The sequence below is a fragment of the Mobula birostris genome, chromosome 2, assembly GCF_030028105.1.
Source record: "Mobula birostris isolate sMobBir1 chromosome 2, sMobBir1.hap1, whole genome shotgun sequence".
Classification (NCBI taxonomy): domain Eukaryota; kingdom Metazoa; phylum Chordata; class Chondrichthyes; order Myliobatiformes; family Myliobatidae; genus Mobula; species Mobula birostris.
The window spans coordinates 36872931-36889200 of NC_092371.1; the positions used below are offsets into that span (position 1 = coordinate 36872931).

The window sequence follows — 16270 nt, forward strand, 5'->3', positions numbered from 1 at the left end:
GCAGGGCGCAGGCCTGGGCAAGGTTGTATGGTAGACCAGCAGTTGCCCAAGTCTCCCCTCTCCACGACACCAATATTGTCCAAAGGAAGGGCATTAGGACCCATACAGCTCGGCACCAGTGTCGTCGCAGAGCAATGTGTGATTAAGTGCCTTGCTCAAGGACACAACACGTTCCCTCGGCTGGAGCTCGAACTCACGACCTTCAGGTAGCTAGTCCAATGCCTTAAACACTCGGCCACGTGCTCAGTGATGGAGAGGACAGAAAGCCATGGAAGAAAGGGAAGGGGGAGGAGCACCAGAGGGAGATGAAGTGAAAGAGGGAAATGGGAATGGGGAAAGGTGAAAGGGAGGGAGACAATTACTGTAAGTTTGAGAAATCGATATTCATACCATCAGGTTGGAGGCAACCCAGATGGAATATGAAGTGTTGCTTCTCCAACCTGAGTGTGGCCTCTTTGCGGCAGTAGAGGAGGCCATGGACTTACATGCTGGAATGGGAAGTAGAATTAAAATGGGTAGCTACTGGGAGGTCCCGTTTTCTTTCCAGTGGTTGGAATGTAGTTGTTCGACGAAGTGGTCTCCCAATCTACAAACGTTTGTACGTTGGGTCTTACTGAATGCTTCACCAAGCAACTACGCTCTATCCACAAGATCTGTGGGTAGGATAAATGGACAAGGGAGTTGTGTAGGGAGCAGTCCCTGAGGAAAGCAGAAAGTTGGGGGGAAGGGAAAGATATGTTTGGTGGTGGGATACCATTGGAGATGTTAGAAGTTACAGAGATTTATGTGCTGAACACAGAGGCTGGTGGGATTGTAGCTGAGGACAAGAAGAACCATATCCAAGGTGGGGTGCAGGTGGATAGATTGAGGGCAGAAATGCGCAAAAGGGAAGAGATACGGGTGAGGGCAGCATTCATGATGGAGGAAGGAAAGTTCCTTTCTTTGAAGAAGTAGGACATCTCATTAGTTCTCGATCCCTTGTCCATTTGTCCCTCCCCACTGATCTTCCATCTGGTACTTATCCTTGCAAGCAGAACAAGTGCCACACCTGCCCCAACCCTTCCTCCTTCCCTACCATTCAGGGCCTCCAGCAGTCCCCCAGGTGAGGTGACACTTCACCTATGAGTCTTTTGGGACCATCTAGTGTATTTGATGCTCCCAGTGTGGCCTTCTGTATATTGGTGAGACCTGGCATAGATTGGCAGATTACTTCGCCAAGCACCTACACTCTGTCTGCCAGAAAAGGCAGAATCTCCTGGTGGCCACCCATTTTAGTTCTATTTCCCATTCCAATATGTTAGTCCATGGCGTCCTCTACTGCCATGATGAGGCCACATGCAGTTTGGAGGAGCAACTCCTCATATTCCATCTGGGTAACCTCCAATCTGATGGCAGTGAATTATTGAACTTTCAGTACTTGCCCCACCCTTCACCATTCCCTATTCTCATTTCTATCTCTCACCTTATCTCCTTACCTACCCATCACCTCCTTCTAATACTCCTCACCCTTTCTTTTCCTCCATGGCCTTCTGTCTTCTCCAATCAGATTCCTTATCTCCAGCCCTTTATCTCTTTCACCAATTTTTCTTACTCTGACTTCTTATCTTTTTTCTCCAGTCCTGATGCAGGGTCTCGGCCTGAAACATCAACTGTTTACTCTTTTCTATAGATGCTTCCTGGCCTGCTGTGTTCCTTCAGCATTTTGTGTGATTTGTTGAGTAGTGAGCAGTTATACACGTGTGTACCTAATAATGTGGCTACTGAGTATATGTTCATGGACTTTTACTGCTATAGCCAATCCAATGCAGGGCTTGATATGTAATGCACTGATTCTATTCTGCACACCACTGTTGTAATGCGTGGTTATTTGAGTAACTATCGCCTTCCTGTCAGCTTGAACCGGTCTGGCCATTCTGCTCTGACCTCTCTCATTAACAGGGCACTTTTGCCTTCAGAACTTCAGCTCACTGGATTATTTTGTTTACCAGATCAAAACAACACTCTGTAGCTCTGTAAACTCTAAAGATGGTTGTACATTAGAATCTTACGAGATCGGCAGTGTCTGAGTTACTCAAACTAGCCCATCTGGCATCAACAATCATACCATGGTCAAAGTTACTTGGATCACATTTTTTCCCCATTTTTATATTTGGGCTGAACAACAACTGAATCTCTTGACCACGTCTGCATGCATTGAGTTGGTTAATTAGATATTTGCATTAGTGAGCAGATGTACACATGCCCTTAGTAAAGTGGCCACTGAGTGTATATTCCCATGTAAAATGCTTCATCCGCTACTTCACCATCCTCTGATGGAGTTTGTAGATTCTTTTGGTTTTCTGCATCTTGACATTGATTATTGCACTTAATATGATATATTCTTTAAATGTGGGCACAATTCCTTTTCTTAAATCATCACTAATGTTGTGATAGTCTGCTGAAATTTGGCCAGCAACAGCTTAACTGTGAAGATTATCCCTCATTGACTACTGGTTCATCATGTAACTGCCTATTTTAATATGTTGTGAACTGTCTTTTGGCCCCATACAATATCTAGTAATTGTCATCATCAGACAAAAATCCCATAAATTTATTGTATGCTTCCAAATCACCAAAATATGTTATTTCAAACTATATAGAAATCTTACTATACATATGAGTTTTCTGTTCTTCAGTCAGTTCTTTTATAAATATGGAAGCAGATTTACAGGATTTAGTCTTCATCCAGTGAAAGCTTCAGCTATTTACAGCTACTCATAATGTTTGAGTATGGAAGAGATCAGAACAATTTAGCTTACCAGAGGTGTGTCTCAAAATTTTGCATTATGTCCCCTCATGTGATATTATAAACTTTCCTTTACTTTCAACACTGAACTGTGCCACAACTTAAAATAATGATCAAGAGAACTATTTTCTGATGCTGGATTTAAATGAATATAGCAATAGATTTACAATTTTATAAAATGTATAAAATTGTAGTAAATATTCTAACTACACTTGTTAAACATTATAAATACTATTGGTTTCAAATTTGATTGATTGATTTAAACTGGATTAGCAAATTTGCAGATGTCAGCAAGATTGCGTGTGTAGTACACAGCCAGGGAGGCTATCAAAGCTTGCAGTGGGATCTGGACCAGCTGGAAAAATGGGCAGAAAAATGGTAGATGAAATTTAAAGTAGGATGCAGACAAGTGTGAGGTGTTGCACTTAGGAGGACCAAATGCCATTCCAAAGACCGTAGGTGTACGTCTTACACAGTAAGCGGTGGACTCTAAGGAATGCAGTAGAATAGAGGGATCTGGGAATACAAATACATAAATATTTGAAAGTAGTTTCACAGGTAGACAGGGTCCAAAAGAAATCTTTTGGCACATTGATCTTTATAAATCAATGTATTGAGTACTGGAGTTGGGATGTTATGTTGAAATTATATAAAACTTCAGTTCCTAATTTGTCTAGTTTTGGTCAATTACTGACAGGAAAGATGTGAATAAGGTTGAAGGAGTGCAGAGAATATTTACAAGGATGTTGCCAGGACTTGAGGACCTGAGTTATAGGGAAAAATTGAATCGGTTAGGACTTTATTCCCAGTAATGTTGAAGATTGAGGGGAGATTTGATAGAGGTATATAAAATTATGAGAGGTATAGATCAGGTAAATAGGGTAAATGCAAGTAGACTTTTTCTACTGAGATTGGGTGAGACTACAAATAGAGAGGTCATGGGTTAAGAGTGAAAGTTGAAATGTTTAAGAGGAACATGAGGGGGAACCACTTCACTTAGAGAGTGGCACAGTTGTGGAACGAGCTAACAACACAAGTGGTGGATGTGGGGTCGATTACAACATTTAAGAGAAATTTGGATAGGTACATGGATGGAAGGGGTATAGAGAGCTATGGTCTGGTTGCAGGTCAATGGGACTAGGCAGATTAATGGCTCGACACAGACCAGATGAGCAGAATGGCCTGTTTCTGTACTGCAGTGTTCTATGATTCCATGACTCTAAGTTTAAATTATATTTGAATTCGAGAAGCCCCTTGAAGATGAGAAAGGCTCAATATGTTAATTAGCATTCTATAATTGAAATTTATTTTAAGTCAGTTAAAATTTGAAGTATTTTTTGAAGTATTAGAAATATTTCAAGCATTTTGCTGACATACATTTGAAGGAGAAGAAGAGAGAGGAGTAAGTAGACTGAGAGACAAAGATTAATTTAAGATTTGATGAATTCTGTTTCAAATTTTGTAAAGCCACTCTACTAGCTTCTGGGCCTAGACTGCCTATATGCTACTACAACTTTGTAGATGCTTTCTTCTAATACTATCTGACACCAAGAAACTACTTCTGAGTGAAACTTCATCTTTAACCATTCCCCACTCCCCGCACCACCTTCCATGTACCTGTGTGATGAATTTTCACTGTCTAGGGCCAGGGTGTTTTTGTTAAGCTCAGCTTTCCAAACATAGCAGCTGTGAACTTCTAACAATCACAGAGGTGCTCTTCAGAAAGTTGAACTTCCAACTAATAATCTTTGTTCAGATTCCTGTTGTAAACAAGAACCAATCTTCAGTTCTTAATGTAAATAGCAAGCAATAATCAGTCTGAATTTAAAAAGAGCGCTTTGCAAACAAAGAGCACTGTCTATAGGGCATGGACTGTTGGCCCACAGCATGAGACTGACTGCTCAAGAGATGTAGTGTAGGATAATGGGATTATATTAATTATCTGCATTAAACCTGACAACACTGGCTAATTTATTTAGTTCAAGGAAATTTGCAGACTAGACTGATACTACCACTTAGAATATCAAATAGCTGATTTATCAATAGTTGGGAGATTTTTGTATTCAGAGGGTCATCTCTTACAGCATTAATATCGGATATCTGGGGGCTCTGTCCCCAGAAACTTTTAGACCATCTGTATGAAAAGGTATCTGCAAGAAAGAAGCATGTGAAGTCACCCAAGCAGTAAAAAAAAACTATATAAATGTGTGAGAGTAGTTTGGGAAGGTCAAGGAACAACAGAAGACTAACAGAAAGGTGGGGTAAACTATAATTAGTTTCTCTGCCTTTGGTTCTTCTATAGATGATTCATTTGTCTGCAATTTGTTGGTATATCTTTTTAATCTTATAGGAAATGTATCTGTGTTTTGGAAATATGTAGTGTTTTAGAAATCATTTGTAATTTCAAATTATTTTATAATATAGAAATACTCACTGGGTTCTAAATGTGTTTTTAAGAATGTTTGCATTTATGTTAGGAGAGGCGATGTATTGCACGTACACTTTCCCTGGGTGAGCGGGACATCATGCCCAGACCTTACCCGCCCCCTACCACATTGCCGCGTAGTCACTGTCTGGCCTGCTAGGCAGGAGGCCACTGCAAATGGCCTCTCCTACGTTACTGTGTTCGTAGCAACACCTTCTCGTCAGTGCCCCCCATTTCCACCGAGCTTGCTACGTCATGGCGCGACCGGGTGCCTGGCGGTGTAACTGGATGGGTAGGCTGGGCTCATTAGCCTTGGCTGGCAGCCAGCTTAAGAGAAGGACAAATCTGAATCCAAACCCGGGCAGATGGGGCTCATTGGCCTTGTCAGACCATCCACCTAGGAGAAGGACACTCCGACTTAAATCCTACGACCCGAGGACCTTGTTGTCACCGTCCCAGCTTGCGAGGCTATGGCAGATGAACCCCAGGTGTAAAGGGTGGGGCCAGTACTGCGCACACTGCACTCCACCTAAAATACCACTGCGCAGGCCAAGGGACACGCCCATGCCTATGACCATCTTCTCTGAATTTCCCTTACAGCCGCTGTGGCCGGACTTGCCTGTCCCGTATTGGCCTCGTCAGCCATCAGCAAGCCTGCAGCAGATGTGGGCAGTCCCCTTCCTAAATCTTTGTTCGCCAAGCCAAGCCATAATAATGATTTATGTTATCACAGAAAATAAGAGAACTGTGTTTAAGCTATTTTGCTAGCAGGAAGAATCTCCTCCTTGGTAGGGAGGAAGCACTCACTCAACTGGTGAGCATTGCCTGCCAGCTTTTTCTCCACCAATAGATCCTTAGATCTTCCTAATATTGCCTAGCATTAGTTGTCTTATCCTAGTGCTGTCATACTCAACAAATCACAAATCCAGATTCCTAAGTCCTATATAATTTTTAACTTCTACTGGATATTTTGCTTTTGAGCATCAGATAAATATAGCCAATGTCGCCAGCAAATGATACCTACCTGTTTGCTCTCTTTGAACTCCAGCAGTCAGCAAATCAGGCTCTCCAAGGGTGATATCATTGACTCTGCTTCCCAGGCACTCTATACGTAGGAGTTTACACCATTCCTCTGCTTCAAGCTCTGTGAAAGCACACAAAATTAATGTGGTGTTTATATCCTCTGCAGCTACGTCAGGAGGAACAAACTTTCACTATTCTGGAGGAACCTGAATGCATTTAATAGTTGATTCCAAAGTGGAGCTCAATTATAGGAATTATATATGTACCAATGGTCAAGAAATGAACAAGTCAATTCAAGTCAAGTACAGTTTATTGTAATTCATCCATCCTTATACTTATCACCAAACGAAACAAAGTTCCTCCGGACCAGGGTGCAAAACACAGTACGTATTACTCACACACAGCAGATAAAGTAATATTGCCACAAATTGGTTAACCAATAATAAGGAGTATTGCCAGATGTTAAAAAGCAAACAGTGTAATGTTACTGGCACTTCCTACATGATGAGACCTAGGTAGTTGCAGCGAGTTCAGTAGTCTTGTGGATGGGTATAAAAGTTGTTCCCCAACCGAACAGTTCTTATCCTAATACCACAGTACCTCCTACGGGATGGTTCAACATCTGAGCAATTTCACCATTACATTTTCCTTATATTTAACAGATTCATTATCACCAACCAAATACTTTTTACTTAATGATCCAGACTTATTGTAAGGTACATGTATTCAAAGCGGACTTGGCCTCTAAGGAAGTGCACTGAAGCGTACACATAATTGCAAATTATGTGGACTCAGGTGCAAAGAAATTAGAATTTTAACCCCTTGGGAGCATTAAACATGTGATGGATGTACTTCAAATGCTGACATCCATATCCATCCAAAATCACAATGACCACTTTGATAATTTTGCACTAAGATGGATGTTGTTTTTTGGTTTTATTTGCATACTTTCTGATGAAAAAAATATATAATTCATGTTTAATTTATGTTTCTCTAGTGAATTTTATTTATATGATGCTATATATCTGCGATGCTGCTGCAAGTACAAATGTAACATTTTGTTTTATTTTGCACTTGTGCATAAATGTACTTATGCATATAAGAGTAAACCCAACTTTGACTTTGAATTTGCAAAACTGACCAAAAACATGTGAAAAGTATGCAATGCTCTCGAATTGACATGCTAAAATCGGATATAGCTCTGTCCCATCTGTAGGTCTTTGCTTAGCTGTGCTGCAAGTTAGGAGGTGCGTCAGGAGCTCTGTCCATGCAGACACAGTAAAACAGCTGAGAAACTGAGGAAACTCAAAGGGTAAAAGGTGAATGCAGTGATCTCTGTGGTGGGTGGTATTTCCCAAGCCACAGGCACATGTGACAAACTAGCCTGACAGTCTGCATGCTGCATATAGCACCAATCTGATTGAAGGGCCAAGAATATAGTGTGCTAGTCTCAGGTCAGTTTGTTTTTTTAAAGACTGCAGTCAGTGAAAAGGAGATGCAGTCAATTATTTATTATTAGGCTGACCAATGAAAAGTGAGATGGGAGGATACTATTTGCACAGGATCTATACAACAATCCAGATCCTTGAACTTCTGCCTCACTCCCAAACCTTGCACAGTGTGCTTTGGTTTTTGCAGTGGGTTTACAATAGGCTTACTTTCCATAGCTCCAGACTTGGTTTGTTTGTTTATTTATTGATTGATTGATTGGTTGAGATACACTGTGGAATAGGTCCTTCTAGCCCTTTAAACCACACCACCAACAATACCCTAATTTAGTTCTAGCCTAATCACAGGACAACTTGCAATGACCAATTAACCTACCAATCGGCACATCTTTGGACTCCAGGAGGAAACCAGAGCACTTGGAGGAAGCTCACAGAGTTACGGGGAGAATGTACAAACTGTCAGCAGTAGAGAAATTGTGCTCCACACAAATTGAATATTTGATGGCAGGCAAATATTAGCTGTGCAAAGGCACATCAGGCATACAAGGTTTTGAGCCAATTTCCAAAACATTACTAATTGACTCAAAACTGATTGCTAAAGCACTCCAGTATGTACAAAAATAATTGTGCACAAAAGTGCATAAAGAAATCTGCAAACATTGACCAAATTTGATGTAAAAACTCTATGATTTCTATTGTGCTGGAATAATTTTGGTCATCTTTGAAGTTGCAATCTAAACAAATATGCAATCAAATATAAAACTGCAAATATATGCAATAGAAAGAATTAAATGTTTAGTGTACAACCTACTCAGTTTACAATTAGTTTGAGAAAGGTATGTGACACCCACCTGATTCACATGCAAAGGTTTTTGAGGTATCGTCACTGAAAATGATTAGTATTGCATGCCTCTTAGTGCCTTTAGGTATCCTTGTCACATTCTTTATATTGCTGAGGTCTGTTACCTGAAAGATCAAAATTTGTAGGTTCTGATCACTAATTGCTACTGAAAAGATATTTTCTTTATTTCTTTTTTTTCTCCAGGGAATATGTCCCAGAGACATTAAAAACATTTTAAAAGCATTTGCAACCATTTCTGTTGGGGGCAACAAATCTGTTACATTTGGAAGCTAATAAATGCTTGCCTTAGGGAAATCTACTACTCAGAAATTGCTGTAATAGATGATATAGAACAGAACAATCACATGCTGAATATATTAGTAATTTACACTACATCGATTCTATGTTGCAGCAGACATTAAATTGGAGATATCTACTTCATGACATTTTATATCATCATTCATGTGGGAATGGCAGATTTTCTCAAGTTAGAGCCTGTGGTGAGGTTATTATGAGAGTAATTTGTAACATAGTAGATATAGTGGTGCAAAACTTCCTCAAATCTTTTTCTTAAAACTAAAAGACAGTAGAATAAGGCCATTTGGCTCATCAAGTCTGTTCCATCAGGGCCAATTTATTTTCCTTCTTAACTCCATCCTCCTGCCTTCTCCCCGTAACCTTTGACTCCCTGCTTAATTAAGAACCTATCAATCTCTGCCTAAAATATAGCCAATGAGTTGGCCTCCACAGCCATCGGGGGCAATACATCCCACAGAGTCACTACCCGATGGCTATAGAAATCCCTCCTCACATCTATTCCAAAGGAACATCCTTGTATTCTGTGGTTGTGCCCTTTTGTCTGAGACTCTCCCACTATTGGAAACATCCTCTCTACATCTACTCTATAGTCCACCCCATCCACTCTTTCAGTATTCAATAGGTTTTAATAATATCCTCACTCTTTCTTCTAAACTCTGGCAATTTCAGGTTCAGAGCCATCAATACTCCACATAAGTTAGTTCTATCATTCTCAGGATCATTCTCGAAAACCAAAGCGCAAGGAAAAAATTGAACTCTGGCAGTGGTGGGATTCCTATTTTCCAAAATGCTGGAAGATGAATGAAACACACAATTGAAAAATTACAGACCTGGGGTAAAGTAACACCAAGAAACTAAGACATTTTCTCTCCAGCAAAATCAATAGTAAAAATTAAATTTCATATTAAAGCTTGAAACATCCAAGAATGCCTAATTCAAAAGCTAAATTGACGAGGTGATGAGCATTTTCTGGGTTTCCAGTAAACTGTGTATTAGCCACAATTATGCAGAAGAGCCATTCTCTGTAAAATACGAAAAGCTGGATAAACCCTCTTGAGCCCTCAGATTATGAGAAGCGGTAAAAGAAAACTAATGGTTAGTATAAATGATGACACTGAGTAGCAGCAGATCTCATTGCTCATCGAGGTTATGAGGTACTCATCACATGCCAGATAGCTGTTACATATCATTGTCATGTGTTCTATTTTTAATCTTACTTCATAGAGGGATGATGCATTTCAGAATTACTGGAATAGTTTGTCTTTGTATACAGTAATCAACAGTGAGATGGGACACTATAGAATGGGACCACTAACAGTAAAATGAAAAAAGTCATGTAAAATCATGATATCTATTGTAGCTGAATTTATATGCCCATAGAAGTTCATATTAGAAAGAAGATGAATCATGTTCCAATAAGTTCTATGCCACATAACTTTCTTTTCTAGAAAAGTACACCAGACATTCAGATTATGTCAGATAGTTTATTCCCATTGAAAGCATGAATACTTAAACTCGTTACACTCTTTAACTTTCACTGAAATACAATGTTGCCCTTGCTTAAGCTTGAATTTATGGGCCTCATCCAACTGACGGCCTCATTAGTTTTCATTAGGAATTGAAGTATTTGACTTCAGCGGTTGATATAATTGCAACTTAGCCAATTTTCACTTTCAATCATGGTTTGCTGCCTACACAGCTACTCATTAACTCTGCTTCAATTTTGTTAGGCTTCATATCACATGTAACAGGCTCCACCGAAACAGTTCACACCAGTGAGATGTTACCTCCATTTTATCTAGCGAGACAACTCTAATTATAATAACTGAGCATGTGACCAATTATCAGTTAAACTAACTCTTTAGGTGATTCTGATATGCATGGTTTAAAATGTGGATAACGTATGTGAGGTTTTATTCCTGTCACGTAGTGGATCATTAAGAAAAATCACTCCCAAAATTATTCTTCAAATACATTGAATCACCATTGGCATTCAGAATAACTGGTCAATTAGATGCAATATTGGTCAAGTGGGAGAAGCCAAAGAGTGGTAGCAGACCTGTGACTAATTGTATGCCACTCGGTGCTTATCATTTATATTATTGATTTTGACAATAATGTGGTAAAGTAGATAAGCAAATTTATGAATTTCCTCAAGATTGAAGGCATAGTGGCCAGTGAAGAAGGCTATCAAAGGTTGCCAGGTTATCTGAACCAGCTGAGTATATGGGCTGAAAAATGAATTTATTGCAGACGAGTGTGAGGTGTTGCAATTTAGGAGGACCACCCAGACTTGATAAGCATCCGCTAGTCTCATGAGATCATGGATATGCACCTTGGAAGGTTTCTAGGGCGCAGGCCTGGGCAAGGTTGTATGGAAGACCAGCAGTTGCCCATGCTGCATGTCTCCACTCTCCATGCCACCGATGTTGTCCAAGGGAAGGGCATTAGGACCCATACAGCTTGGCACCAGTGTTGTTGCAGAGCAATGTATGGTTAAGTGCCTAGGAATTAACACGCTGCCTCAGCCAAGGCTCGAACTAGCGACCTTCAGAACACTAGATGAACGCCTTAACCACTTGGCCACGTGCCAACACAGACTAAGACTGTGTAAGACTAAGACAATGAATGGTAGGGCACCGAGGTGTGTAATTGGACAAAAATACCTGGAAATACAGATCCATAATTCATTGAAATTGGCATCACAGGTAGACAGGATCACAAAGAGAGCATTTAGCACATTGTCCTTCATAAATCAGGGTGTTGAGTACAGGAGTTGGATGTTATGTTGAAGTTGTATAAGATGTGATTGAGGCCAGATTTAGAGTATTGTGTGCAGTTCTGGTCACCTACCTACAGAAAAGATTTCAATAAGCTTGAAGCAGTGCAAAGAACATTTACAATGATGTTGCCAAGACTTGGGGACCTGAGTTCTCAAAGGCTCAGATGTTCATTTGTCAGTCTTTATCTTGTAGTTTATATTTCATAACATTCTAGTGTATTCCTTTTTACCCTGTAAATGTCTGCAAGAAAATGAAGTATATGGTAACATATAAATAGATTGGTAATAAGTTTACATTGAACTTTGAGTTACAGTGGTAATTGAATAGGTTAGGATTTTATTCACTAGAGCATAGGAAAATGAGGAAAGATCTTACAGGGGTATATACAATATGAAGGGGATGGATAGGATGAACGCATACAGGCTTTTTCCCCTTAGGTTGGGTGAGACTAGAACTAGACATTATAGTTTTATGGTGAATGGTGAAATAATAATGGGGAATCTGAGGGGGAATTACTTTACTCAGAGAGTGGCATGAGTGTGAATGAGCTGTCAGCAGGAGTGGTAGATGCAGGTTCAACTGTAACAACCAAGAGAAGTTTAGATATGTACTGGGATGAGCTATGTATGGAGGCTATTCTCCAGCTGCAGTTAATTGAGACTAGATGGGCCAAAAGGCCTGTTTCTGCATTATAATGCTCTGTGATTCTATAACCAGAGTATACTTATGTTTGTTTTATTTTTCAATGTAATTTCGCAATCATAATCCTGAAGAAACAATAAAACCACTTCATTACATGATATTTCACTAAAATGATTTTTAGGATTGATATGTGAACTCTTTAACCTCTCTCGTGCTTTCTTTCTAGGATAATCTGATTAAGAATGGAAGGATCAGCTGACGTACAGGGATTTATCTCTCTATAATTATGGGGAAATGCGGATTCCATTTTTGATATCTGGTCATCGCTGTAATGTGCACACAGCACAGTCCCATAAAAACATTTAAAAATGAGTCATTTATCTACTTTATTATTTCTGTCAGTGCATAGAGGAATACTGAACTGGAGCATTAGGGAAAATTCAGCTGCTCTTTTCACAATAGTGCCTGGCAATTTCCTAAGTCATCTTAAGAGGATTTTATATACTTCTTTTATATGAAATTTAGTGCACTGGATTTCAGAGCTTAGGGCCTGCTGAGTAAGGAAGAAGCAGACCTTCCTAGAAAGCTGCACTAGCATGAACAAAGCTTACAGAACTTCATTGCTGACATATCAGCATAAAACAGTGCTGCACTGAGGTATAGCATCTCAGGCAAGCGAAGGACCTGGAGAAGCAGAAAGGAAAAGCAGACTTCATGGAATCCCCTGGTGGTTTTCATTGAAAGTTTTTTGTACAATAACCCAAAACAGTATGATATATGATCCAACATCAGGGTCACAGGCTAGCTAATATTAAGAGACACATTGGGAGCTTCGTATTGGAGAGATTCTTCATTTCTTTCAAAATATACAACTGTATAACGCTCTACTGAATGCAGAAAACATGAGATGGAAGGAAGAATATCTAAATACTAAATAAAGTTATGATTCTTATCCAGAAATTTTGTCAAACACTGTTGTGGGTCGTCGTACTACTCTTTGAGATAGTAATGTAGAGCATTGTGAGATCCACAGAACAGCATATAACCCCTTGCTGAAACTGACATTGGAAAGGATGTACTATCTCTGTGCTGCAAGTTTTTGCAAGTTCCTGGCATGTAATCTTGCAGGTGCCATCTCAGCAGCTGTTCCTAAAGGAAATACAGTATAAACACCAACCCTTGCAGCAACAAAATGAGTGGTTCCTCCTATATTAATAGATACCACGGCAAAGGGTTGGGAGAGTGTTCTGAAGGCACTGGAGGGAACTAGTCAGTATGCACATGTTCTTTGCACAAGGAGACTGTGGAAATCCTCCAGGTCCACAGCTGGACATTTGTGTTTCTGTAAGGGCATGAATGTAGTGTCTGATTACTAGCTATCTGGCAAAGCCCATAATGCATTTAGTTCCTCATGTTTATTTTTGTTGGCTGAAAGAAATGTAAATAATTCCTTGAGATGAATTTTCCTCTGTAATATTGCAGCAAGCAGCATTCTTGAAGATGCTGCCATGATCAGCAACAGTTGCAGCAGCTTATAATGACACCAAGGTTGGAAATCTGTGAGTGACCTAGACCTTGATATTCTTCTACAAACAGCTCAGGTACACATGAAGAACTGCATTTGAAGTTGTAGGAGGCGGGATTTTCGAGGAAGGACTAAGTACTGATCTAGAGGAAAAGCCATATTTCAAGGAAACCACAGCAAAATATCAGTGGATTAGTCAATTTTCAGTCCAGTGAGGTTAAAAGTTACACTGCCGATGAGCTTTTCACATTGCGGTATTTTTTGCATCATTTCCGATGGGGCTCACACTAAGGTGGGGAAATTATATCAAATTTTTAGCAAATATCAAAGCACCTAAACATGCAAACAAAACTGTTCTGTTCCAGGTTAAGCAGATTTTCAACACATCAACATAATTTGTTAAGGTGTTCGGTAAACAAATTTCAATAGCATCCTGACTCTATTTGAGAGAAACGTTGGAAGGTGATGCATACTGTTGTATAGCACAGACTCCATCACCTGTGGTTAGTTTATCTCTTTGGTGATAGCATAAGCATTACTGCAATCAGCCATTAGACATAAAGTGACAAGTGAACAAGAGAGAGCCAGTCTGCACAATCTGATGAAGGGTATTGGCCTGAAACCTCAACTGTTTATTCATATCCACAGATGCTGAGTTCCTTCAGCATTTGGTGTGAGAGCCAGTTTATGTTATATTCTCCCCCTCATGTCTGCTCTATTAGTTAGCAAGATCACAGATGACTTTTTAAAAAAATTCATCACTGCTTGTTTGCACCAACATCATATCCTTCAGTTTTCAGATGTCATAAGCCAATTAAAAGCAGTAATGAATTGGCAGTTGACAAATTTAGTAAATTGGTAATTAAGCTTATTATTTATCAGTGCATTGATGTAGTGTGAAGTAAAATAACAGAATTTTTGAGGTTCACTCCCAGGAACTTGAAACATTCAACCCTTTCAATCTCAGCATCACTGCATCAGGAGAGTGTGTACCAGCCCCCTCCCTTAAGTCAAGGACCTGCTCTTTTGTTTTTCTGACATTGAGGGAAAGGTTTTCGTCATGACACCATGTCACCTACTCTCTATCTCCTTCCAGTACTCCAATTCATCATTATTTGAGAAATGGCCCATAATGGTGGTATCGTCTGCAGACTTGTAGATGGAGTTAGAGCAGAATATGGCAACACATTGGAGTAGAGTAGCGGGACCGAGAACCCAGCCTTGTTGGGTACCAGTGCTAAGAATAACCATGGCAGAGGTGTTACTGTCTACTCCTGCTGACTGTGATCTGTCAGTCAGGAAGTCAAGCATCCAGTTGCTCAGGGAAGTGCTAATTTCTAGGTCTAGGAGTATGAAGATGATTTTGCTTGGATTTGTAGTACTGAAAGCAGAACTGTAGTCAATAAAAATGGTTTGATATAGGGATCTTTGCTATCCCTATGCTTCAGAGTTGAGTGTATGACCAGGCAGATAGTATCCATCACAGACTTGTTTCAGCAGTAAGCAGATCAAAGTCAGTCAAGGTACTCTAGGAAGCTGGAGTTGATGTGTGTCAGCCCCTCAAAGCACTTCATGACAGTAGATAGCACAGCCACCATGTGGTAGTCATTAAGGCACATTACATTGCTTATCAATGGTACCAGGATGGTAGTGATCTTCTTAAAGTAGACGGGAATCTCAGATTGAAGCAGAGCGAGGGCAAAAATATCTACATATACTGCTGGTGGCTGATCTGTGCAGAATCTCAGGGCGTGGCTGGAGGCACCATCCTGGCCAGTTGTTTGCAATTTTTGGATTGCCAGCAAAATTTTGCAAGCTATTTGAGGAATAATTTCATGTTGCCTACTAAAGCACTTTCTAGACTATTAACAGTAGTCCACACTACTCTGAAGTTAGGCTGAAGCAGTGTACACAACGAGTTGTTTTGGAACTTTGCCTTGAAAGGTGGGTTGAGAGGTGAGCTCAAAATTCAACACATTGCTGTGAGAGAGAAGTGCGGTTTACAGAAACCCCTTGGTTTTATTAATGTCTACAGTGCATGGGAAGCAGACGAATCACACACAACTTAGAAATTATCTACCTGCAGAAAGAGGTGGAGCCTTATTTCAACACAGCCCACAAAGATACTGAGCTTTAAAGAGAAGTAAGAAGAATCCAAAGCATCACAACTTATCTGCTCTTTTGAGCTGGCAAGCAGAATATCCAGAGATCAGATTTGGTGACATCCTGAGCTGCTCCTCTGCAATTTTGTTCAAAGTAAAATATCTTAAGAGCTGGGAAGTCCAAGAGTTCTTTGACATTTTGTGGACCAGAATAAATCCCTCTTAGTTCCTGCCAGAGGACTTATCACCATTAACCTTTGGGACCACTTCCAAAAACCCTTAGCTCCAGCCTTCTGTTATTAGTTGCACTCAAGCATCTATTAGTCAAATAATCAACCTAGTTTTGTACCTGAAGTAAGTATGAAGAAATTTATTCAC

At 40.0% G+C, this 16270-nt stretch overlaps 1 protein-coding gene across 1 annotated transcript in view; it reads right to left on the minus strand.

The window, feature by feature from the left end:
- LOC140208223 (docking protein 5-like) overlaps nucleotides 1–16270 on the minus strand; it is a 520777-nt gene that overhangs the window by 191060 nt on the left and 313447 nt on the right. Inside the window, exons 3-4 of the mRNA XM_072276739.1 lie at nucleotides 8533–8647; nucleotides 6235–6354 (exon numbers count right to left, since the gene is read on the minus strand). Of these exons, the coding sequence (XP_072132840.1) occupies nucleotides 6235–6354; nucleotides 8533–8647 (235 nt within the window). The remainder of the gene's footprint in view (nucleotides 1–6234; nucleotides 6355–8532; nucleotides 8648–16270) is intronic.